Raw genomic sequence first — 26,554 nt, 5'->3', positions numbered from 1 at the left:
ACACAGGCTGTTCTGAGTCCCCTGCGCCCACCACTCTCGCAGGTCCTGCTGTCCCGTCCGGAGCGAAGTGACCGGGAGCCTGGCGGGTGTGTGCACGAGGCAGGGGGGCTGCGTCTCACTGACCTCTTAGCCTCTGCAGACGGGATGTGGCAGTCTTTATGAAAGGCCCTTGGACAAGTGTCGCAGCAGAGCAGTGGGCCCTGTCTGCAGCACACCTCACAGTGGCTCGAGTTTTTCTGCTGGAAGAAGAGATAATGCAGGTGCTGCTGGGATCAGCCCCTGGGGACCTCGGCCTGCATCGGCCCGTTGGCACCAGGCCTCGTTTCCTGCCTCTTCTGCATAAGCAGAGAGCACAGACAGCTGCCATTTCCTGTCCGCGGGTGCTGCTGGGATCAACCCACCTGCGCGGACACCGCGGGGCGCGCAGCCCGCCGTCTGCCCCAGGGGGACGCTTTCAACCCCCAGACCGCAGCGCGCACGCGGGACGCTGACGGAGGAGGGTCAGCCTGGCCTTTCAAGCCTGCGAGGGCAGGTGGCCAGAACGGTCACAGGCTGCCGGAGCCAGAAGGGACTGGCAGGTCTTTTAAGTCAGAGGACCAGCAACATCAGCATACTTAGAAATGCAGGCGGACTGAACGGAATCTGCATTCTAACAGGATTCCGGAGGGTGGGGGGGCGTTGGTACATGAACTTGAGCCCAGGCGGCTGGAGCCCACGTGAGGAGAAGCAGGAGCGGGAGCCCCCGGTTCTGCGCCCCGCCCCACGCACACGAGAGAGAGCGCTTTCTTCTCACTCAGACCCCAGTGGCACGCCCCTTACATCTTGCCATCTAAGCTCTGGACCTTCGTCCCCAGAGAGACGGTGGTGGAGGGCGAAAAGGCAGGAAATAGACGGACAGCGGCTGCAGCAAAGGCTCAGAGGTCAGAGGTCGGGGAATCTGTCCTCAGGAGAGAAAGGCCGCCCCCACCCGCGCCGTCCAGACATGAGCCCGCGGGCCTGGGAAAGGCTTTCTCCATTCTCAACACTGGCCGCTCGGCAGGAGCAAAAACTCCCTTCGATTTGGGAGTGGTCGCCTCCGTCATAACTGGGGAGGCTTTCCGGCAGCTCCCTCCACTTACTGGGCCCCAGGACTTCATGAAGAAGTCCCCCATCCTGAACGACAGCGGATCTTTCTGGACTTCCCAGCCTGAACTTGCCAGTCTGCCCTTCTTTGTCCTTGAGGTTGACATCTATGAGCCCTGGCCTGCCCTGGGTACCAGGGTGCAGATGCCAGCTCCCCAGGTAGCCCAGCCTGCTCACTGCTCCCAGCAGAGACCCTGGGCAGATCCGGAGCCCTGAGCGCAACCCCAGCTTCTGCTGCCCGCATGCTCTGGAGTGAAACCATTCCTAACACACGTGCCATGACCGAGAAACGAGAGAAAAGGGACATGCAGCTCCACGGTCACATTCTCTGAGAGTCCAGCTCTGGTTTTCACACTGACCACGGACACCTTCACCCCAGCCTCTTCCGCTCCTGCTCCTGCCAGGTTTGGCCAAGTAGAAAAGAAAGCTCACCTGCTCCCTCCCTCAGTCCCAGTGAAGAGGTCGAACCAGACAGGCCTTGTCTCAGCAAGAGAATCCTCGCCCTGCCCCGAAGCGCCCTCCTCAGCCTCCGGCTCTCTGAGGCCTGAGCCTGGCACCCTGCCCCCGTCCTGCCTGGGGTCATGGGCGCTGCACCCCACAGGGCGGGCCAGTGTCAGCATCGGGGGTCTCCATGCTTCACAGGTACTGCGCTATGAGCCAGTGGAGACTGGGTGTACCACAGAGCAATGGCGGCGCACCGTATGCCGTGGCCGAGGGAAAAGCCAGCATCGGCCCATATGAAGTCAGCACTGAACGTCCCTCTCCTCCCAGTGTGGCTCCTGACAGCGGGGGCGGAAAGGTCGGCTCCAACGTGCCCCTGGCTGTCATGTACTGACACGTGGAATTACGAGTTAGAAGAAGCTATGGTATTGGGGCCATTAATTAATGATCTGGATTTGAAATATCTTTATTGCTTTATTTTCCAGTTACAATAGTAATAGATGATTATGATAAAAATTCCACATGTACATAAATGTATAATATGGGAGGCAAATGTCCCCTGTAAAACCATCCCAGAATAGCCAGTTCTTTCAGATACTTTTTTAGTCATAGACCTACATATTTATATAAACAACAAGCTTACTACCGGTTTAAGCTTCCAGACCTCAAAACCCTGCATGGTTTTCTACAGGATGAACGTATAATTATGAATCCATGCATTAATAATAATAAAAAATACCATTCTGTAGTATAGGTGTCTCGGGTTATTTTGTAATACTGATTGACATTTTTATGCTTCCTCGTCTTTTTGCTATTACAAGGAGCACCCCTGTACTTACCAAGGTTTCAAACCAGCAAGGAAATGATGGTTTACACAAGAAATGGCACTGGGGGACCATTGCCCTACAAACTTTGAATGGACCCAGCCAGGGGTCAGGCCAGCACCCAAGGCAAGATGGGAGAGGCACTGTTGTCTAGGCAGGAGGTTCACGTCTCGTGGGAAGCTCATGAGCCAGATTCGCGTCTGGAGGACATATCTAAGCAAGTAAAGAAGGCCAAGGAAAAGCAGTTGGTGCCTGCCATTGTCACCGGGAGGAAGGGAGGCTCCGCAGAGACAAAGCTCAGTTCAAACACATCGCTCTACTCTGGCACTCCAATGCTGAGCGTGTGGAGTCGAGGATGACTTGGTGTTCAATCAAGAACGATCATCTTGCCCTTCCTGTTCCTGTCTATTTCAGAGTCCATATTTGCTTTTCAAACTACGGCGCCCAATGGCTGACACCTTTGGTTTGTCATCATCCAGATATCCAGATCTTTGTTTAAAACATATATAACTCATCCACTTTTGTCCTGATCTTTATTTTAAAGAAGTATGTGCTTCCCTATGTCAAATTGACTATGAAAATAATGGCAGCATGCACTTGTACCGGTGTGCTAAAGCAGTTGTCATGACGATGCAGTGTCTAAATGGGCTGGTGACTCGGGCCTGGGAAACTCGAGGACCCGAAGGTGAATCTTTGGACGTGAAACGTCCACAACATGGCGACTGAGAATGTGGTAGAAATTCACCTGCTATTTACCTCTTTCTTGAGACTTTTTCTTGGAGGACAGAACAAAAGTCCTTCCTGAAAGAGAGAAGAGGTCAAAGAATTAGATTATTCTGGAGGCTGTTCATTTGTATATATCAAAGTTCCTACTTCCTGGCGAATATTTGTTCCTGGACATCGTACTGGATCTCAAACCCAGCGTATCTAAAAGAAAAATGAGCTTCCTCCTCCAACGATTCTCCTGAACTCGATAAAATCATTTTTTCCCCTGTTATTCAAACCCAAGACCTGTCAGGGCTTCCTTCTTGGTCCCTTTCCCATCCACTCCTTTTATTTTTCATTTCTTTCTCTAGGTAAAATCCTTATGATTTCATCCCAGCGAAAGGGCTGTGTGTTAGGTTCTGAGATCACTAATACTCTGTTGCTCACGGGGACATGCAGAGCAGCACTGGCCAGTGACAGGGTGGCCTGGAAACACGTCACCGAGGGGTCCACATGGAATGGGATCTGAGGGGGGACAGGGAGGACATCACAGGGGTCAACGTCTTCACCTACTTTCTTTCTGGTTCACCCGACCCCAGCCCACCAGCCGAAGCTTCTTAAGTCTCTCCTGAGCGCAAGACCCTTTGCTTGCACTTGAAACTCTTCACCATCAGCACCAACCTGTGTTTTTAACTTTATCACCCGCATCTTTTTTTTTTCTCCCCCTATGAACGTTCAGCTCTTCCTCAGTCATGCTGCGGAATCCTAACGGGAATTTCTTCACACCTCAGTGAGCAACCTTCCACTTATTCCTCAAGAAGTCAGACCAGCCACCTGCCCGCCCCTTGTCGCTGCCATACCTCGATCAGCTGTGCCAGGGTTTTCCCTCCACAACGCACGCTCTGCTTCCAGTTCTTCGAGTGCGCCTTTTTCCCTTCGATTTCGAATTCTCTTGGAGTCCACCAAACTCCCTCTTCGCTTTCGATGCACTTCACTAAGGTTCCTGGAAGACAGACGCGGACCCGTTCCAGGACCCCCTTGCATCCTCTGACTTCGCCCTAAGCGTCCAACCTCCCGATCGTGATGTTGCACCTTTCCAGGTCTCGAGCGGTCCCCCTGGGAGGTGGGAGCAGCGGCAGGGGTCTCTGGAGGACTTCTGCGTGGGGAAGGGAGGGGCCTGGCCACCAGGCATCTCACTCGTTTGAATATTCCTTCTCAACAAGCACTTCCTTTTCCGCAGCCTAACTTGCCGCGCCCATCTGCCCAACAATTAATTACACACGTGGGTACTTTCCTCCCTTCTAGTGATGCCTTCATCGGGGGCTTCCAAAGAGCAGGGTATCAAGGAACTCACCTTTTCCCATTTTCTCCTTGTATAAGATCCCTTTTGCCTCACCACAGGTCACCGGAAGTTTGGGAGAGTGAAAATCCACGGTTTCATCTTCGTTTTCTTCTGAAAGTAGGAGAAAACATTTTAGCGTTACTCAGTCTTCATTCTATTTCCCTCGTGAATTCTCCTTTCCCTGAATTATTTTGAGTGGGAGATTAGATAGTGTACGGAGTGGCCTCTAACAAACAAGGCCACCACCATCAAACACTACCTCACATGAACTATTTTGGCAAAACGCACTGGGCTTCTTCAGTGAATGTGTTTGAATTCACAAGCTCATTGGCCTTCCCCTAGCATTCTTGTATCCCATGAGCATCCCGCTTATCCCACGGTGGTGATGGAACCTGTCACTTAGGGAGGAAGCCACCCTGTCACTAAGAGAGGAAGACAACTTTCTGATCTATTCCTCAAAATCTTATGTTCGGCTCAGCCTTACCCACCCACTTCAGCAAGCGGGCCTCCTAGGGTGGAGCCCTGAGGAAGGCCTACCTGGGGCCCTGGGACAGGTGATGGGATCCCCACCAGTAAGTGGTGGCCAGCAAGAAGCCTTCTGTGCCAAGTGAGCCATTAACGAACAGAGTTCATGGGAATGGAAAGCACAGAGGAGGAAATGAAAAGCCTAGCAGAGGTAAGGAAGGACAGAATGGGGAAAAAAATCCCAATTAGCGATAGGGGATTCTAACCCCCGGAATTCTTACAGAACACTGAAGAAGGGCACAAGGTGAAAATTATCTGTGGAGAAAGATCAGGGAGCCCTGTGGTCTGCAGAGGGGGCGGCGGAGACGTGACCCGAGGGACGGCGATACTCAAGGAAGAGTGCGTCAGCTCGCACATGGCGTTGCTTATGTGCGCAACAGCCCGTGGGAAAGAGCGGGCGCTGGAGACCCCCGCTCTATAGATGGCGGGCTCAGGCTTGGATCTGGAGAGAGGACCCGTGGTGGTCCCCAGACTCCGTGATGTGGAGCGGGCCCTGGAATCTCCAGACACGCTGTCCCCAAATCTAGTGCTCGACCCAAAGCGTCAGAACGACCTCAACGAGACACCGTAACAGGTCATCATCGGTCACGGCACGGAGACACTGAGCTAAGCCGCAGCTAGGGCAGTAGTGGCTGATGCTGATGGGCCCCGTCGGCGATTGCCTGGACGCTTTTGCCTTCACTAGAGTTTCCTAAAAAGACCAGAGGTTGCTTGCTTGCTTGCTTGCTTGCTTGCTTGCTTTCTTTCTTTCTTTCTTTCTTTCTTTCTTCTTTCTTTCTTCTTTCTTTCTATGCATGAATTCCGGTACTGCATCCGGCCTTCCTTAATGAATGATCGTCTTTCATTTGTTCTTCTCTCTTTCCTGCTCTCTCTCTCTCTCTCTCTCTCTCTCTCTCTCTCTCTCTCTCTCTCTCTCTCTTTCTTAGTGTAAAGAATAAAGGACTTGAAATTTTAACCGAGGTCCTTTTTAGCTCATGAGAGTCTTTCATGTTCTAGTTGACTCTGTAAAATGAGCTGAGTAACACTTATTTGAGGGTTAAACGGTAAAGTGTAGAGCCAAGTGCTTTGCCGATTGTAAAGTGACGTACACACATAAACTGCTATCAGAGCCTCTACCCACGACTGTGTACGCTGTGCCCTGAGCAAACACTGCACCTTTGAGGGGCCTCAATTTGCATCAGAGACGGAATCCGTTTGTACACGTCCTACAACCATCTTCCAGCAGAGGGCAGCAAAGGCCCTGGTTTTGAGGATCAGTCGGGAAAGTACTGAAGAAGGGGCACTTTCTTTTCTTTCTTCCTTTCTCTCCCTTTCTCTCCCTTTCTCTCCCTTTCTCTCCCTTTCTCTCCCTTTCTCCCTCCTTCCTTCCTTCCCTCCTTCCTTCCTTCGCATTTGTTTACATTTATTAAAAAGATAGCACCTTCTCTCTTGGGTCGCCTTAGGCTGCAGTTGGATGCCGTCCCCGTGTTGACTGGGCCAGCATGAAGAAGGGGCGCTTTTTCTAGTCCGCACAAGTGCATTATGGGTAAACGAAGGCCCAATCTTGGTGTTCATCCTTGATGAAGAAGGATGAATAAGGCGACTTGACAGTTATTTAAGCACAGAGTATGTGAGGCACGGAGGAGACGGGGCACCGAGCAAAACTGACCCATTTCTGACTTTCACACAGTGAACGGGATGTTCACAGACACCACAGAGAACAACAGTACAGGGCTCCCGGAAGGCAGGTCGGGGAGACTTAGACTCGCCTGTGGGGCAGAGAATGCTGTGTTCAAGGTGAGGCCTGAGGATGCGTAGCGAAGGGAGGGATGAGGATGAGGGGGTGGCTTTAGGGAGGGAGTGAGCGCGTGTGAGTGGGGGGCACACTGAGGAGGCCCTGAGCAGGAAGGAGGGTGAAGCGTTGGGTGTCAGAGTGACCCACACTGTGAGAGATCAGGCCGGGGGCGACCCTCGGGGTTTGGGTAAGGACCGGATTACGGGCGTGCGTTATGGGCCGTGTCTTGACCTGGGCGCAGGGTACGCGTGGCTTTCCCTTTGTGTCGGTTCCTCTCGCTGCATCACTTATGGAATGTGCATTTGCCTGTGAGCAGGATGCTCCAGTGCGACTCAACACGTGGCCCGTGATGAGGGGTTGACCAGGACAGAGATCAACGCCCCGCTGTCTCCACTGAGGAGGTCTCACTCTGAGAAGTGTGTTCAGGGTCACAGTGAATTTCCAAGCCCCGTACTTTTGCAGACCTGCAGCAAACAGGCTTGCTGACGGCACCTTGAGTAGTAACACCTTTGATATTTTAATAATAAGTTAAAGGGGAAAAAAGGCCCATGTGGCTGATGTCTGAAGAAGGAGGAGAGAGTGACCAGAGGACATGCTGAGGTAGTAAGTTACAAGTGAATGCAGGGAGAGGAAGACACGGGGGTGGGGGGGACAGTGACCCCAAGAGGCATGAGAGTTCAGAGGGCCAAGCCCAGGGCCTGACCTGAAGAGACCAGACCTGTGCCCTTGACTAACAACACAAGAGGAGAAAGTTCGTCCCACCCAGAAACAGGAACACTGCTAGGTTCGGCTCAGATAAGAGCTTTCACCAATTCCTAGAATGAAGGAAGCAGGTGTTCGCATTAGAACGTGACTTATGGGTTCGGTCGCTCTCTCCTGATCCTTCTCAGGTCTCCATATCGTTCTGTGCGGAAGACCACTTCCTGGTACGGAGGCGTGCGGAGTGGGCGGGCAGCACTCCTAACTGCTGTCGTGTGTCCCATGTGGCACCTTGTTAGAGTGCAGAAGACACAAGCATAGCCAGCCCCGGGAGGAGGAGGACAAGGACAGCGGGAGCGGAAGTGGAGGAGGGGAGGGGACGGGGGATGGAGCTTTCAGCAGCAGCACAGCAGGCTGGGCCTTGGGGAGCCCCAAGGGCTAGTCTCGGCTTCCTGCTCACTTACTCTTTGGGGGGGTATTTTTCTGACACCTTCTCGTTGAACTTGAACAGACATCTATATTCCTTTTTTTTTCTAAAAAATAAAAAAAGTTAGTCGTCACTTACAACTGTAAACAGAGACTTACATGCTTTATATGTCAACTGCTTTAATTTTTCCTGTCTTTCTACCAGTTTGGAGAAAGAGAGATATGAGTCCTTATAAAGGGAAAATCATAGCATCAACCAAAGAAAAACAGCAAGCTCGTGTTAATAGATGGGGAGGCTAAAAAATATTACAGAAGCCAAAATTTTCACAAGTTATTATATGCAATATATAAAATAATGTATACGGATTTAATACAAATACTGGAAGTAAATAAAGGACATAGCCTTATCAATATTACATAGAACGGGCTTTTCAAACAGAACAACAGGGCACAAAGCAGTGGTTCTCAAAGCTGGGTGGCTGTCCTCCCCCCCCCCCCCGCCCCCTGCCCCTCCCCCCGGGGAGTATTTGTCTATGCTGCAAGATTTTTTTTTTTGGTTTGATTGAAAGAGGCCAAGAATATTGATAAGAATCCCATAATGCACATTATAGCCTCCACAACGAAGCCCCAAATGTGGCAATAGTGCCAAGATTGTGAAACTCCGGCACAAATTGTATTGGAAAGGATAAACTTACTTGTTCGACTCAAATGGACAAAAAATCTCCATAGCCAAAAATTTCTCAAGTAAGTTACAAGACAAGAACAAAATAAGTGTACGGCCACACCACCCCGAACATGCCCGATCTCATCTGATCTTGGAAGCTAAGCAGGGTCAGGCCCGGTTAGTACTTGGATGAGAGACCACCTTGTAACACCAGCTGCTGTAGGCATTAAAAAGAAAAATGCTTACTTCTTGGGCGGTAAACACACAATAGAATATACAGATGTCAAATGATAAGGTACACCTGAAAATTATACAATTGTATTAACCAATGTTACCCAATAAACTTAATTTAAAAAAAGAAAAAAAAAAGAACAAACGAAGAAAAATGAAAATGAGATAACAAAGGTATAATTTCCTTAACTGATTAAACAAATAAACAAACAAAAAGAATAGTCTCATATAAAAATAGACAAAGAAGAACAGGTAATTCTCAAATGAAAAATATTCTAATGAAACATTTATTAAAAACAAGTATCTTAGTAAAAATAGAATAGACGATGCTGCAGTAATTATGGTCCTCCCAGACCTCAGTGGTTTGTTATAGGTGTCAGCAAACTATGGCTTGAGGGCCCAGTTGGCCCATTGTCTGTTTTTGTAAATAAAGTTTTATTGGAATAGAGCCAGGAATGTCTGTTTTTGTAAATAAAGTTTTATTGGAATAGAGCCAGGTTCATTTCTTTACATGTTTGTCTCTGGCAGCTTTCATGCTACAAGGACGGCATTGAGTAGTTGTAATAGAGGCTGTATGGCCAGCAAAGTCTAAACTATTTATTATCTAGTCCTTTATAGAACGTTTGCCAAGCACTGGTTTAGAACGACCCAGGTTTACTTCTTCTTCATGCTACGTATTGAGCACAGGTTAGATGAGGTTCCACATCCTTGACTCTCATGAATCCTAAGGACAGAGTAGCCTCTGCTTAGAGCATCACAGGTCCCATGGCAGAGAGAAAGACAGCACAAGGGCTCCTAAAGCTGTGGTTTGGCAGTGACCCTTTCACTTCTGCCCACATTTCTTTGGCCACGTCAAGTCACATGGCTATTCCCGAGTCCACAGGGCTGGAGTATATAACTTTCTGAAATACTGGTGAGCAGTAACATGAACTATCACAGCATGTTTAGTCACATGCGCAGTGCAAAGAAATTCAAAAGGGATACCATTCTTTGCTTTTAGTTTACCAGAAAACAGAAAAGCCTAATTATTTCTAGTGTTGATGGAGATGTTAATGGGAGTCTAAATTGGAAAAAATTTGATCATCGGTATGTGCTAATTTTAAATATGCAGACTCAGTGACCAATTCACTTCACTTCTAGAAATTAACCATTAAGAAATACTGCTAAGACCGTGTCCACTTTGGGGCTTCGTGACACTCGCAGCTTGAGTCAGAGAGAAGCCCTCAGACTCGGTGGAGCAGCGGCGACTCGACCAGCAGAAACGTAAACAGTCGACACCGGGAAGTGGTCGTGTGAATCCACAGGGCCCAGCAGAGGTGAGCTGCGCCCTGACGATACTGACTTCCTCCAGCATCCATTCTCCGACCAGCCGCTCTCCTTGCTCTGCCCTCCCGTCCCTCTCGTCTGCACTTCTCTGTCCTTCCATCAACTTCACATGTCCATCCACCTAACTCTGTGGCTGCTGCACGAGAGATGCTCCCACATCAAACCTTCAAGTGGCAGTTTCTGTCACCGGCCTTACCCTCAAGCCCAGATGTTTGGGCGCATTCGATCTTTGCCTTTTGGGCCCTTGTCACCATCTTTGAGCTCGTGGTTGAGTTGTCCTTCCTTTGAGTTGCCTGATCCGCCACTTGGAGTTTCTCTTCGATTCTGTGCTCAGGTGAGGTGGTTCCTGGGCCAAATAGTGATTTGTGAATAGTTTTCATTAGGGTTCCCAATGAAGCTCCTCCTTCTCCTACTTCTGTAGTGACTTCTGCCTCCATTCTACTGGGAAGTCCTGTATCCCTGTACCTAACTTTTATCTTATTGTTTCTCTATAATTACTTCTCTCCTTTCTTGTGTGTATGTTTTTTTTTTCTCTCCCCAGAGCCATGATACACCTTTCTGTTCTATTTCCCCTTCGACATCTCATCTTTTGTGTATTAATTACATGTGTATCAGTGAGAATGTAAGCACCATGTCTATTTTGCTCGCCAGAATCAACAAGTTTTCTGGGCTCTCCTTCTTTTGTGAGGAGGAGTCCTTTGATGGGACAGTCTAGGGGATATGGATGGGACTGACCAGGCCCCGGTCGATGCTCAATTGGCCATGTGGCTGAATAAGAGGCCATACTGGTCATCCAGGTGAAGACCCTGCTGACCAGGGAGGGAGTGATAACTTCTTGCTTACCTTTTGGGAGACTTTTCTTCTGTCTTCTTTTTGAACTTGACTGGCTAATTTTTTTTTTCTTTTTTTCTGAAACAGAAAAAAAAAATCTCTTATGGCTATAAATATTAATCTATAAGCCTGAGATGTCAATACTTTATAAATCAATTTATATTCTGTCTTTCCAACACTTTAAGAAAGCAGAATACCATGAGGTCTATTTAAAAAAAAAAGGTGCTCCACTTTACTTGGAAATGAGAAAGTTTAAATAAAGAAGTAATGGAGACAAACTAAATTATTAACATATAACTTAAGCCATTTTTTTTTCAAATTTATAACCGGATTTGTCGATTTGTCAAGACTTAGAGAAAATATATTGAGAGATTATCATAAACCCTAGATATAAAAGATTTCTTAGCCAAAACTCAAGGCCAGAAATCATAAAGGTAAAAAATAGATTTGACTGTTTAAAAAATTAAAAATGTTCATACTCCAAAATATATCCCCATAGAAGAGTAGATGAACTTGGTGAGAAGTTTAACAAAGAGATAAAAAACATAAAAGTGGAGATAGAAAACATAAAAAAGAACCATACAGAAATGAAGAATATAATAAGCAAAATGAAGAATACATTAGAGGTAATCAGTAGTAGATTAGATGAAGTAGAGGATCGAACCAGCCATTAGGAAGATAAGGTAGCAGAAAACACCCAATCAGAACAGAAACAAGAAAAAAGAATCAAAAAAACTGAGGACAGTTTAAGGAGCCTCTGGGACATCAAACATACCAACATTCGCATCATAGGGATACCAGAAGGAGAAGAGAGGGAGCAAAGAATGGAAAACTTATTTCAAGAAATAATACTAAAAAGTTCCCTGACCTGGCCAAGGAAATAGATATACAAGCCCAGGAAGCATAGAGAGTTCCAAACAAGATAAACTCAAAGAGCCCCTACCAAGACACATCGTGATTAAAATGCCTAAGGTTGAAGACAAAAAGAGAAACTTAACAGCACCAAGAGAAAAGCAGTTACGTTCAACAGAGCTCCCATAAGACTGTCGACTGATGTCTAAGCAGGAAATTTGCAGGCCAGAATGGATTGGAAGGAAACATTCGAAGTGAAGAAAAGCAAGGACCTACAACCAAGATTACTCTACCCAGCAAAGCTATTATTTAGAATCGAAGGACAGGTAAAGAGCTTCCCAGACATGAAAAAGCTAAAGGAGTTCATCATCACCAAGCCAGTATTACAGGAAATATTAGAGGGCCTTCCGTAAGAAGAAGAAAGAAGAAAAAAAAGAGAAAACTGTGAATACTAAAATGGCAATAACTACATAGCTAGCAACGATTACTTTAAATATAAATGGATTTAAATGCTCCAAAAGACCGGATGGCAGAATGGATAATAAAACAAGACCCTAACGTATACAGCCTACAAGAGACTCACTTCAGATTGAAAGACACACACAGACCAAAAGTAAAGGGATGAAAAGATTTCAAGAAAATGGAAACAAACAAAAAAGAGCTAGGGTAACAATACGTATATAAGACAAAGTGACTTTAAAACAAAGGCTATAACAAGAGACAAAGAAGGACTCAGTTATCCCACTTCTGAGTATTAACCTGAAGAAACCTAGAACACTACTTTGAAGAGGGTGAAGGGATGATTGAATGGAGTAGGGGATTAAGAGGTTCAAATTAGTAGTTACAAAATTGCCATGTGGATGTAGTGTATAGCATGGAGAATACAGTCAGTATTATAATAACTATCTACGGTGTTAGATGAGTCCTGAATTTATTGGAGTGATCACTTCGTAAGTTTTATATATGTCTAATTGCTGTATTGTACATCTAAAACTGATATAATATTGCATATCAACTATAATTGAAAAAACATATATAAAATTTTATAAAATCCCCATAATATTAAGACAAAAATAGGAAAACTATAGTATAGTGAAATATGGAGGGTTAATGTTTTTAAAAAATTACACAGAAGATGAACAGCACACTAGAAAAATGGGTAAAGAATATAATTGGAAAATTCTTAGAGAAGAAACACAAATAACACATTTATTGAAAAATCAACTTTAGACCACTAATAATTTTTTTTAAAAGGCATTGTTTAGTTTTAAGGATGCCTTAAATGGCCTTGTCTCTTTCCTTTTGTCTGGAATGGACTGATTCGACCCCCATGAAGCGGATGTCACACGCTGAGTGTGGTGTAGAAATGAGCCTTGGATTTTATGGTTTATGAATCCAGCCCCTGACCACCTACCTCCATGTAAGAGAGAGAAATAAGCTCTCTTATTTTCTCTTGGTGTATGGGTGGTGGTTTGCTGTCACGTGGAGCAAGAAAATCCTAATGGCCGCTGCAAAGTACAGAACATTTTCTATGTTGGAAAAAGGTCACTGCTCTAAAAAGTGCATGGCTTTTTCTGGCTTGGATGTCTTTTGTAGCCTGATGGGCATAACGACCAAAAAGAGTAACATCAAATCCACCCTAACAGAAAAGAGCAGAGTGTTTACACTTACGCTTTTCTCCAGAAGGTTTTCCTACAGACACTTTACTTTCAGGATCCAGGGAATCTGGAAAGTAATGCAAAAGATAGTAATTTTGAAATAAGCAATATTTATTGACCACACTCATTTCAGACAATATTGAGTTGACAAAACTTTGACAGTATTATTTCTGTCCCTTCCTTTCTGATGGAGAATCATGGCTCTTGAAGATAGTTCTAGAGATCAGGATGCTGGTCTTGTGCCTGCCAACCTTTATCCATGGACTTTTCTAAAAACCCATCCATCTCTTACATGTCTCCATGTTCTCATCTTTAAAACTCAATAAATTACTCAAACTTCTCCAAAGGTGGCTGTGAAAATTTATCCATGAGAAAATTTGAAATATTACCATAGAAGTCCATGCAATGATCATCTGTTTTAAAGTGGTCAAATTTAACATGTTCTTTGTGATGATAATTAAATATTTGTTGTTTGTGAGTTATGTTTGTCATGTGGGAGTTTTGTATTTGTGACACAGTGACCAAATCACCAAATCACCCACAGACAGAAGCATGTTCAGCCTCTTCCCCCAACAGTAGTGATGGTGAGTGAATTAACAGGCACCGTGTTACTCACGCATGCCCACAATGACGTCCCTGCTCATGCTTGGTCACACTATTACATTTGTGTTTATGATGAGATGTTCTCTTCCCAATTGTCCCAGAAAGGTCATGTGAGAAATATGGAGATTGAAACCCCAAAAATTGGTTCTTGGGGTGGGGGAATCTTACTCTTTTTATGTATAAGACACAAATAAATATACACAGTCCATAAATCAATATATAGTATATTCATGATATTAAAATATCATGGGGGTTGGTCTTTATTAGGATAAAACATCTAAGTGGGCCCCTGAGGGCAGTGATAATGAAAAAAGGGTTGAGAAACTCCTAAGGACTGCATACTGAGACTTACAATTCCCTCACCTGTACCTTGCATGATTCTTGGTGGTGTGCTGGGTGGCTCCTGGTATCTCTTTCCTTCATTTGTTTCTGAAGCATCATCATTGACCTCTGGGGGAAAAAAAAGACATTTCTTTCAGACCTCAGTGAATTCTAGCTGGAAAATTTCATGGGGACTCTCCCAGAGACCCAGGAAGGACCTTGCGCATTCTAGAGCTGAAGGTAGGAGGTTCCAGATCTTGCCAGAGCCACCACGATGGCCTCCTGAGGATACATCTACCACTCGGGCTGTCTTCCACTCAGGGGACAGCAGAGCAAGGCTGGTCAGCAGTGGTTCTTCTAATGGAGATGTCCAGTGGGACAGCAGTCATCTGAACCCCTGGACCAGAGGCTCAAAGTAAGGTAAACCACTGGGGGGTCCTGAAAACCCTTTCAGGAGATCCTCAAGGTCAAAACTGTTTTCAGAGTAAGATGTTCTTTGCCTTTTTCACTGTGTATATCTTTGTATAGATGGAGCAAGAGCCAGGCAGGTAAAACTGCTGGCGCCTTAGTTCAAATCAAAGACGTGTTCCTAAGCCTTAGGAATAGTCATTGTAGTCTTCACCATTGCTTACTCATCATCAAACAAACAAACAAGCAAACAAAACAAAACAAAACACACATTATTTAAGAATCTTTTTGATGAACCAGTACAACTTACTAATTCTATTCCATTTCTCTCCTTGAGTATGCATCTTTTAATAGTCTTTGTGAAAAAACTGGAGAGTACATACAAAGCTGTTCACTGCATCTCGAAGTTCCATGATTGTCTCAAGAAAATGCTGTGTGACTGTTTGAGATGCAACACACTGTAGAATTCAGTGACCAGTATTTTTCAAATGTCCATGATATTAATACATCTTGCATGAGATCTACTCAAAATGCAAAATAGCATTATGTATTTTATTGCAACAGAGTATGAAAAGTTCGTTGATACGGTTTCAGATTCTACATTACAATTAGCCTTTAAGAAACTACCACTTGTTGAGTTCTGGTGTCATATCGAAGATAAATATCCAGAGATATCTCAAAAGATTGTTAGAATACTCCAACATTTTTCAACTACAGATCTGTGTGAGGCTGGATTTTCTTCCTATATTTCAACTGAAGCAACATATCACAAGCGAGCATAGAAGCAGATATGAGTCCAGCTTTCTTTGAATAAGCTAGATATTAAAGAGATTAGCAAAGGTAGAGGGGAAAAAATGGCATAGATGATAGAGGCTTCGTTCATCCTTCTTGTGACCAAACCGAAGTTGTGACAGAATCACGGAGCTAACAGCAAGAAAAGTCGCCTGGGATCTAGATGAACAAGACTTTCAACTGGGGAGAGAAATAAGAAATCACCCTGCAACAGGAGGAGGTAGGGTAGGATGAGGGTGCAAGGCTGCCAGTCCCCAGCGGCTGTGTGGGACAGACCTGCTTGCCCTGAGTGCCAGCGCCAGGTCGGCTGTGCAGGGGGCACCAGGAACACTGAGTTGTCGGAGTGAAGGCCAGAGGCTAGGGCCTCTCCGGGACAGAAGTGCTGGTGGTATCCATTGTTCCTCTGTTGAATCTCCCCACTCCCCATGCACAGACTCAGCATGCTATAGCTGAGATGTCATCACTCTGGATAAGAGGTTGCTCTGCCCAGAGGATTCCCTGAAACTCCACCTCCCCCAACTCAAGCCACATACAAGTGTGTCCTCAGCAAGTCAGGTGCTCCTTGCTGAGCAGAGCTGAGACTCACACTAGTGGCAGCTGGCCTCGGTTTCTGGTATGGTTTCTGGAGGCAACTATAAGCACGGGATCTGTGGATTATTTGCTGAATCCAATCAGGTGGGCCTGGAGGGGCACAGGCTGGGGCTAAACTTGTTACTTCTCTGTCACTCTTGTCATACCTCATTGTTTTTTCTCATTAGCTTTAGACATTTACCTAACCCTGTGCTGCTCCATGAAAGGTCCTCCCACACTGAGCCTTCACATGGCAGCTTCTGCCACCAGCCTTACCCTCAAGTTCAGATGTTTGGTCACATTCGTCTCTTGCCTTTTCGGCCCTTGTCACCACTTCTGCGTTCCCGACTGAGTTGTTCTCCCTTTGAGTTGCCTGATTCACCTCTTGGAGCTTCTCTTGGGTTTCATGCCCAGGTGAGGCGGTTCCTGGGTCAAAAGTGATTTGTGAATGGTTTTCATTGGGGTCCCCAGTGGACCTCCCCCACACCCATTAGAGACCTTCTTTTACATGCTCTCTGTACCCTGTACCTCACTTTCCTCCTGCTATTACTCTGTAATTACATATTTTTTCTTAGGTGCACCTTTCTTTTTCCTCCAGACTCACTATCTGGTCTCACTCTTTGTACAACCTGTTGAAATCAGCCAGATAAATTTGGGAGAACTCCAGAGCGCAGGGGGCTTATTTTCTGTTTCTTATCTGAGTTACACCTGCTGTCAGGAGGTGGCCTCATCCAAGTAAAGATGGCCAGGTGGTTTGTTTCAACAGAGGGGCCTTATAAAAGACCTCTTCAGGTTCCTCAGGGCCCGTGTGTGGTGTGGGAGAGATTCAGGGACCCCTAGGTGCTTCTAGTGGGGGAAAAGGCAACGTTTCAAAGAATTGAGAGGCAGGAATCTTCCAGGGGAGGATGAAGCTGAGACTGAGAGGATGTGCGATGTGGGGGATGATGGGGGTGAGGGTGGAAGGTGCTCGGGGAGTATGCTTCATTGTTGAAAGAAGAGATCATAATTTTAATTGGCTGTGGACGTCAGAAGCTGGCCCCGTAGGGTGACCATGGTTCAGTGGAACAAGAATATCTCCGCGGAGGCCTGGGAAGCTGCACGGCAGGGCCACATCCCTTCCTGGCAGGTGAGCGTTTTGTTTTGTTTTGTGTTCTGTTTTGTTTTGTTTACATCCAAGTGCCATTTCTAGAGGAACCAGGAGTGACAAAAAGTTAGAGAGGAAATACCAGGACCTGCAGGGAGTTCAATAATGATGGTTGATAAATACTTATAAAAAAAAAAACTGGGACAATCCAAAAGAGCCTAAAATTTGCCTTTAATTGGCAAATTCAATGTTTCTCCCCCCTCACAAAAGGAGGGATTCAGAGAAGTGAGAACTGTTACAAAAAATAAATAATACCATTTTTTTTTTTTTTACATACGAGAGTATATTTTCAGCATGACTAAGTGTGTTCTTTTTTTCCTCTAAATTTCGTATATCTTTTTGGGTGTTTTTAGTATTTTTAATAAAGGTGATTAATTAAATATAAAATAATGTGACTCTTAGAAATATCCTCATAAAAATTTTCATTTAAATATCATGGGAAGAAAGACGAATCTGGAAGGAGACATATCTCCTTCTCCTCTGGTAGCTTAGCAGAGGGAAGTCTCGGCAGGTCGGAGTTCCCCAGGCAGGACTGCTGTCACCAGCCCTGTGACCCCAGGGGCTCCCCCTTTCTAGCAAGGTCACTCCTCTGTCCGAGGAGCATGCACTGTTGTACAGTCACATAAATGTTCCTGTCCGGTCCCAGAAACATGTAGAGCCTCTCAGTACTGGGATGCTGGCCATAGGGCATGCAGTCCATCTATGTCTGCCCTGAACTTGGGATAACAGAAACTTGGAGCATTGTGAGGGTTCTGCTTCTCTGCTGTGAAATTTCTCTCCAATAACCCTCAGTTCACATCAACACCGTGTGCTGATAGTGGTATCTGTGACTCCTTCGCACAGCACAATAATACATTTGTAAACTAGCCTTTGTCAAATCATTCTCCAAATTATGGGATGCAGAAAATATGGTTTCTTTCTCTTTATTTTTTAATTCAAGAAATAATTAATGCCTCATTTGTGCCCAGAGATCACCACCTAGCCTAGAAGAAACACATTACATAAGTAAATACAATAGAGTATGTGGGATCTTCCCAAAGGGACAGTGCTGGATGCTAATAGAAACACAATGGGATCAACTTAGCGAATTTCAGGGCCAGAGGATGCCGTCTTGAAGCAGACTCCGAAGCCAACTCCAGTGATGATTATAGGAGACATAGCAAAACATTTATGGGAAGTAGTGTAGGGTAAAGATGTAGCAATCAAAGAGAGAAAAGTGCCAAGGGTCAAAGAAGAGAGAAGTGAAATGAGAGGAAAGGAAGTTAAGAGCTAGAGTTTTGAGGAAGGAAGTTGGTTGGAGTTCTGTGTGGAAAGAGATGGAGTTGGAGGGGAAAGGAAGAGTCTGACTGGAGAAAGTTTTGACAGTCACACTAAGAACTATGAGCACTACGCGAAGAGCGAAGAGTGGCCATGACCAAAGTTTAAACATGGGAATGAAATCATGAGATTTTAATTAGGAAAGAGGAGATGGAATCGATAGAACATGTCAGTGTACTAAGGCAGATCCTCAGGGAGTCAAGGATGACTTAGTTTTTGGCTTGGCCACTGGGTAACTCATTTTAAGTTAAATAATTCTTCCCAGGTGTCTGTGAGGCCTGCGCAATCTAGCCCCTCTCCGACTTCTCACCTGGTACCACCTTCTCCTTTCCTCATCATCACCCAGCAATACCGGCCGTTCCTCTCAGCCTCAGCTCCTTCTCACTTGTGAGTCCCTCTGCCTGAATTGTCCAATCTAAAGTGACTTCCACCCCAAGTTGCAAACCACTTTTATAATTCTATCCTTAAACTTCTTTCATACTGTCCTCACTATCTGAAATTCTCTTGTTTATGTGCTTTCTGGCTCATATTCTTTCTCTCTCATAACCAGGATGTAAGCTCCAGGAACCAACCAACTTCCTTCTTTCCTTCCTTCCTTCCTTCCTTCCTTCCTTCCTTCCTTCCTTCCTTCCTTCCTTCCTTCCCTCATCTCTTGCTTTCTCTTTTTTTAAAAACTCTACTGTCAGCTCTCAGAATGAATATATACAGAATTAATGCTCACTGTTGAATCAAGGTCTGAATGATAACTAGAAGATTCATTTTTAGGTAAAGATGATGAATTCAATTTTAGACATATTTAGATTAGAGTATCTATGGGACACATACCAACAGGGTGACTAGTATGCAGTTGGCTGTATGTTCCTTGAAGACAAATCTGAGGTGGAGATTTTGATTTGAGAGTCATCAGCATAGAGGTGGTTACTGGAGTCTTGAGAGTGGTTGATAAGGTTCAGGGAGTGTGACTTGAATAATTTGAGTAGTTTACACTAAACCAAGGAGGCTTATATGAAATACACATGGTGAGAGGGAGAGAACACCTTGTCTTTCCTCTCTGCTCAGGAAGATCAGTTGCTCTTGGGGAAAAGTCACAGAACAAACTGACTTCTATGAAATCTCAAAAGGGTCCAAACACTGTGATTTTGAACAATGGAATCATGCTAAGGACAAACTAAGTCAGGGAAAAGGAGCGTTAAGCCATTGGCTTAGGCTGCCACCTGCTGCTCGACGCTTCCCCCTCATTGCTATAGCTGTCTACGTAGGTTATCACCTCCTGTTCATGATTCAACCCGCTGCAGCTGGCTTCTGCCTCCATTACCACTAAGATTGCCCTGGAGTCTTCCAGAGATACCATGCACCCAAATCCAGGGTCTGCTCTTTTGCATTTATCTTAATCCCTCAGTGTAGTCAATGATTCCCTCTTGATTTCCTGACGTGTTTGTTCTCTCCTAGTGCCCCTCCCTCCTCACTGGTCTCTTCCCTCAGTCTGCTTGGCTGCATTCCTCTTCTACTAGGATTTATGAAGGCAGGGCTAAGTCCTAGGTTCTTCTTTTCTCCCATGGATCTGGATACTCTCGTTTTGCCAAGGACTCATTTATATCTTCTGATTGGATTTTTTCTTGAGTGCCGGATTGGCATGTCAGGAGAGAATTAAACCTCAAGTTCTCAGTGATTCTGTAAGAAGCCCCAGTCTCCTGAGATATGGAAGCGTATACAGGGAATATTTGCTTTCACTTCCCCTAGAAACATTTTACTTTTCACACACTATGAGAATTAGATCTATAGTTATTTGTCTAGTTAATTGCTCTGATCCAAAAGAATAATAAAACTTCTCATCTCTTAACATGGCAAGTGGTTAGAGCCAGGGCTAGGATCCTAGGTTAAGTCCCAAAATACCAGGACTACTGGAGCAATCTTGCCTTAAGTAATTACATGTCAAAAGGGGTGAAGACTTTGAAGACATCTCTAAGATAAGAACACCCAATGTTTCTATGACTGTTGGAAAAACACATTTAAATTCCAAATAATTGGGGTGAGGATCCAGGAGTTTTTTAATCCTATTTCAAAGCAGAAATTTTTGAAAATCCTTCTTTCAGAAGGAGAGGAAGATGACTGTCCTTGTCCCATGCAAAAAGAGAAAACCCATTATTCCTCCCTCCTTGTCAATAGAATGTAATCTGTCACTCACACAGAAAGGTTCTATCAGCTCTATTCTTGCTGCCTGTGGGTCTGCATGTGGGGTACAAATGCTGCAGTGTTATCCTGGCTGTTGAACTGGTTGTGAATATCAATAAAGAATTCTTTTCCTTGACCCAGGTCACTTGTGCTTCTGTAGTAGTCATATATATAAAGAACATGACTGAGCAAGTGGGGTAACACCTCACCCCTTCACAGTTCTTGGCAAAGCACATCCCTGGCATAACTGCAAGGATGGTTAGCATTCTCTTGAAATGGACAGGTCAAAACTGAATTTAAAAATTTCTCCCCGAATATATTTGCACCCTCTCTCAGCAACAGGCTCTGCATCCACCCAGTCATTTAAGCTAGAAATCAAAGAGCCAGCCTTGACTCTCTCCCTCTTTCTCTCATCCTCAGCTTCCAAGTTATCAGGTTCTGCCAACCTGATTGCCAGACGTATCTTGAATTGGCCCTCTTCTCTCCATCTCTACTGCCAGCTCTGAATCCAGGCCACTCTCAACTCTCATGGCATTGGCCCTCCAAAAGGTCACCCTGCTTCCATTCTTTATTTCCAATTTGTTCTTTTCATGGCACCAAAATCAGTCTAGTCAAGCTTTAAGTTGGATAGTGTCACTTCACTGATAGAACACGTCAATGTTTCCCCATTGCATTTAGAATAAAATTCTACTTCCCACACCTTGACCTACAGACATGGGCCGCCTCCTGCCCCCAGCCTTCTCTTGTGCTCTCATCTTACCTTTTGGAACCTTTTTTTTCTTGTGTCTCTTTCTTGGAGTTGACCAGCTATATCTTTTTCTTTTCTTTCCTAAAAAGAAAGAATACAGATCATGTTTTATGGCTACATGCATGGATCTGCCAGTCTTATATGTTGACAATTTCCAGGAGGTTATTGATGATCTTAGGTAATGCTGCTTCATGAAGTAATAGGGGGAGAAGAAATCCTAAATTGGCAGGAGAGGGAGAGATGTGAAGAAAAGGAGACAATGAGTTTAGGTAATTCATTCTAGAAGCTTGGTTGTGAGGAGGGAAGGGCTGTGCAGGCAGCTGAAGTGAGGTGAGGATCAAGAGGAAGTTCCTTTTATGAGCTGGGATAGGCTTGGGCATTGGCTGGATGCAGATCTGTGTGAGAGGAAGATGCTGAATTCTCAGGAGACAAAAGGAATTGCGGACACCGTTAGGGAAGGTGGAAAGGTTGCCTTGGAGAGAAGGAGGAAATCAGAGAGGAAGGGGCAGACCCAGATAAGGTTTGTGGGGTTGGTACCCCCAAACTGAGGGGATTTCCATCTGATTCCTTTCTATGCAGCAGGAGGAAAAGCAATCTTTTGAGCAAACAGGGAGGCAGTGAGAAGATCAGAAGTTTTCAGCTCAAGGTCTGAAAGGAACATGGTAGGAAGTGAAATTGTCACAGAGTGTGGAGGTACCATTTGCACCGGGATCATGAAGACACAGTGGGTGCACTCCGCTCTGCTGTGTGCCTCTCCCCAGCAGTGCCTGTTTTCAGATGCAGCATGCAGAAAATAGTAACAGGTGCCTCCAAGATTTGCCAGAGCATTCTGCAGAAGACAGAGAGTCAAGGCAGGTTAAGTATTGGCAATGTTATTGAAGCAATGAACCTTGGACCCTAAGCTGGTATGAAGGCAAATGAAGAAAGGAAGATGGTGGATTGAAAAAGGGAAAGACCAGTGGACTGGTCAGCCCAATGAGGTTGAAGGACAGCTACACAGGGAACACACTGTAAAAGCAAATGAGGAAAAGATATTTTTGAATTAATTTTTAAAGATGGGGCTGAGGAGGAGAGGTCAAGTTTGAACAACAGCAAGGAGTAAATGTCAAGCGTTCGGTGTTCAAATCTTCATGTTCACCTTAAGAACATCCGTAAAAATGCCCAGGCCATCAAGGGTATGCGTACCCGAAAAGCCACAAGCGTTTGAAAGATGTCACTTTACAGAAGCAATGTGTGCTGTTCCGTCGTTACAATGCTGGAGTTGGTAGGTGGGCCCAGGCCAAACAGTGGGGCTGGATGCTGGGTTGGTGGCCCCCAAAAAGTGTTGAGTTTTTGCTGCACATGCTTAAAAATGCAGAGGAATGCTGAACTTAAGGGTCTAGATGTAGGTTCTGTGGTCCCTGAGCACACCCAGAACAAATCCCCAAGATGCTGAGCAGAACTTACAGAGCTCATGAGGGGATTAACCCTATCTGGGCTCTCTCTGCCACACTGAGATGATCCTTGCCAAAAAGCAGCAGGTCGTGCCTAAACTGGAAGAGGAGATCACACAGAGAAGCAAAGGATATCGCAGAAGAAACTGAAGAAACAAGAACTTACAGCCCGAGAGTAAATTCAGCATCGAATAAATGCTAACGAAAGTAAAAAAAAAAAAGAAAGAAAGAAAGAAAAGAAGAGAAAGAGAGAAAAAGAAAAAGAAAGAATTCTTAAATTAGTTATTGGGAAGTTGAGCCAGCCTTGAATGATGAAAGGGCCTGTGGATTGCCTCTGGGCATGGGAGGCCAAGAATTGCTGGAGGAAAAAGTCATTGGAAATGAGCAGAGAAGGACTGGAGAGGTCAGATGTTGGATGGGTCTGTTATCCACGCGTCCCTTGAAGATGTCCAGGATAATAATGGCAGGACTCGAAATGACAGAAAAACTCTAAGTAGGCTTTTGAGGTCTGCTGGGGAGTTGTGGGAAATCAATGGATGATAGTGATGAAGAAGGAGTCAATGTTTCACTTGAATGGTTAAGCCTGAAAAAAAAGAATTGGGGAGCAAAGGAGCTGGTGGGGGCAATGGATAGCAAGGGGCGGACATCCAACCTGTCTTCCGCCATGCTTAAGGAAAAGCAATGTCCTCTTGGGAAACCAACTTTCAGTTAAAGGAGGAGGCACGACTAATCCTCTAAGAAGCTGTGGATATAGGGGATCTTGGTGACTTCAGAACAAGCAATTCCAGTGAGCGCATATCGTGATGACTCTAAATTTCTCCTCGTTTCTCTATAATTTTCATGAAGGCTTTAAAAGAAGATGTAGCAAATGGGAATCGCGGAAACACGTTGTATCGAGCATCATGACTACAATCATGTAGTGAGGCTCATGATAAGGCATGATAAAAAAAAAACAACCAGAATGCAACTCCAAATCCCCCTCCTGACATCTACAGGAGAAAGGCACTCCTTACCTTTCTTTTTGGGAGTTGCACTGGACGCCTCTTGGAGCTCTTTAGCATCGTTTGGTTCAGGAGAATCATTTCTTATCACTGACAAAGGAAAAAGAATTCATTTCAGAGCCCAAAAGAGAAAGTGTTGAGGGAACTCAGCGGGGGGACAGGAGAATATGTGTGGCCAGGGCCAGGGACCTGCCCATTCCCTTGATTTCAATCGACTTGTGGTTACTGTGACCTGTGTGACTATCACAGGGCCAGGAACCACTGCTCTGCAGAGAAGGGCTCAGTTTGGCCCATTTAGGTGGGTTCCCCTTACTCAGTGGAAGAGAAGTACAGAGGGCCTAAGCAGCCCTCACTCAGGGAATGAGGCTGATGTCAGCGTAAGTGGTGGCCTTGAATTCTGATGGCTGCAGTGAGAGAGACAGTGTCTGCCATATGAAAAATACATGTGATTGCCTAGATGTCTGTGAATGGATATTTTTCACTCCCTCTGTCTGTGATTATTTCACCTTGGGATGTCGTGAAGGAGGCTTAGAGCCTTCCACACCTCTGTGCACAAGGACTGTACAAGGAACAGCCACCCTGTACTTGTTAAGAGCAAAGAAATACAAAGTTCTTCGTTTCTGCTGCACTAAGTAAGAAAGAAGGGCTTGAAGCCATGACAGATAAAGGTCCATCTCAGGAAAGGCTGTCACCTTCTCGTTTACACAATGCTGTGACATCTGTCTTAAATTCTGGCCTCCTTAGGAACAGGTAACTGAGGTAGGTGGCAAGCAGTCCCTAAACTTTTTAAGTAATTTGTTGCATTTCAAAATTCTTTAATGCTACCGATTTTTAAGAACCCAAACATAGAAATTTTGAGGGTTGGGAGTGAAAGTTCCACACAGTCAGGGTGGGGGTTGGGAAGGGTGACCATCCATGTCTGGGGGGCATCCACTCTGTGTTAGGGCCACACAGTGATTTTGCTTGCTTTGCATTTAGTTGGAGCAGTTCTGAGCTTTACCTTATTGAGTGACCTTGGAGAGTAGCTGAGGGACACAGTCCTGCCCTAGCTCAGTCTTTTGTACTGTCCCAGGGTTCCTGCCAAAATGCCTTCTGGCAGATAAATGTCCTCCATTTGCAGAACCCTTGGTAATGTCTGAGTCCAAGTCTAGTGGGTGTCAGTGGGGCTCTCTTCCCTAGTCATTGGTCCCCACCTCTGGGAGCTAGGATTTCCTGCCTGTCTAAGTTCCCAAGGGCTGGGTAAACAGCTGGAAGCCAGACCACGATGGTGGTTGGGAGCAGTGAGGGGAGCCCCCTCCTTAGAAGATTCCAATGGCTTCTCCTTTTTGTAGACCTGAATATTCAGGTGGACTTAAGTTGTCCAAATCAAGGTTATCTGGCACGCTGGCTGAGGGAGCATGGCACATCTCTTGAGCACCTTCTTCACCCTTTATTTGGGAGGTTAGGTTGTCACTGGACACTGAGCAGGAGAAGAAAAGGAACTTTAGGTCCCAGGACCAGCAAGCAAGAACCAGAGGAGAAAAGAGAACAATCTATTCTAGACAGCAAAAATGATGGGGCCAACAAAACACCAAGGCTTGGCGAGGGCAGGGTAGAGTGGGACAGTAAACCATCATTTCTTTTCAACTGGCTACTTACTAAATTAATGATGGTACTTTTTTCTTTTCAAAATCTAATAGATGGAATCTTACATCGGTATGGGCTTTGTGATTATGTTAGCCTTATTTGGACAGTACGTATTAGAAGGGTGGAGGAAACATTATTTGGACCAGATAGGACCCCTTATTCTCATACTTGGATTACTCAGGATTCATGATACCATTTCTAGCAGCACCCAGATGTACCCATTTATATTTAATATACTCCAATTCCTTCATAATGATGGTTTGCAGTAGATACGTGATGCAGTCTTAGAAACTAGAAACAAAATCAGATCCAGCAGACCTTCAAACATTTTAACATCTATTCTGATAATTTCAATAACAATGCTCTTAAAATTCAAACCATATATAAAATGAATATGGTTGAAACTGAAAGGCCCCTGAATCAAAGGTTGAGCGGTCGGGTGAAGGTGGAGGATGTGTGTGTGTGTGTGTGTGTGTGATAACCATTTCCTGTCAGACAGAACAGTGTGTTTCGAGTGTGGGTTGGACAGGGATGCTGGCCACCACAGCATCATACTAGTCATGGCGGAGTCCCTATATGTGGTCTTGTGCCCAGACAGTGCATCGGTCCTGTCACACCCAGTTTTTGCTTTCAGGGTTCCAGGAGGCCACAAGCCTCCTGGCTGGCAGGTGCATGTTCTCCCTTCATAGCCACCTCAAGCAAAACTAAGTTAGCCCCAAGAATCTTACTTTGCATAGCGATAGAGGGAGTGCTGGGCATCTGTTGCGAATCTTCTTCATCATTTATGTGGGTTGTTAAGTCGGTCACTGAAGAGAGGAAGGAAAATCATTAAAGGATACAGGAGAGTGAATAGTAAAAACCCCCAGGGCAGAAGGAGCACCCAAGTCCGAGAGCAGAGGGTTGGGCTGTCCAGCGGTGGAAGTGGGTGTTATGAGCAATAGCCTTGCCCAAGCTCCTGGAGTGTCTGTAATCCTTTTTGGAAAAAGCTGTGTATAACAG

At 45.4% G+C, this 26,554-nt stretch overlaps 1 protein-coding gene and 1 pseudogene across 9 annotated transcripts in view; one reads left to right on the top strand and one right to left on the bottom strand.

The window, feature by feature from the left end:
• The window catches only part of SP110 (SP110 nuclear body protein), a 40,649-nt gene that overhangs the window by 5,585 nt on the left and 8,510 nt on the right, over positions 1-26,554 (bottom strand). For 3 of the 9 annotated variants that reach the window (XM_036236151.1, XM_036236152.1, XM_016134651.2), the window contains 13 exons: positions 26,284-26,361; positions 23,942-24,019; positions 21,508-21,576; positions 16,391-16,540; positions 14,387-14,473; positions 13,434-13,487; positions 10,923-10,988; positions 10,276-10,425; positions 7,897-7,965; positions 4,447-4,545; positions 3,953-4,095; positions 3,144-3,188; positions 124-239 (listed from right to left, as the gene is read on the bottom strand). In XM_036236151.1, coding sequence (XP_036092044.1) covers positions 124-239; positions 3,144-3,188; positions 3,953-4,095; positions 4,447-4,545; positions 7,897-7,965; positions 10,276-10,425; positions 10,923-10,988; positions 13,434-13,487; positions 14,387-14,473; positions 16,391-16,540; positions 21,508-21,576; positions 23,942-24,019; positions 26,284-26,361 — 1,204 coding nt within the window. The remainder of the gene's footprint in view (positions 1-123; positions 240-3,143; positions 3,189-3,952; positions 4,096-4,446; positions 4,546-7,896; positions 7,966-10,275; positions 10,426-10,922; positions 10,989-13,433; positions 13,488-14,386; positions 14,474-16,390; positions 16,541-21,507; positions 21,577-23,941; positions 24,020-26,283; positions 26,362-26,554) is intronic. The other 6 variants (XM_036236153.1, XM_036236154.1, XM_036236155.1 and 3 more) reach the window with 6 other exon arrangements.
• On the top strand, positions 8,630-8,748 carry LOC118614280 (annotated as a pseudogene).

This window comes from Rousettus aegyptiacus, unplaced genomic scaffold (assembly GCF_014176215.1).
Source record: "Rousettus aegyptiacus isolate mRouAeg1 unplaced genomic scaffold, mRouAeg1.p scaffold_m13_p_2, whole genome shotgun sequence".
Taxonomy (NCBI): domain Eukaryota; kingdom Metazoa; phylum Chordata; class Mammalia; order Chiroptera; family Pteropodidae; genus Rousettus; species Rousettus aegyptiacus.
This window is presented reverse-complemented; position numbering and strand designations above follow the sequence as displayed.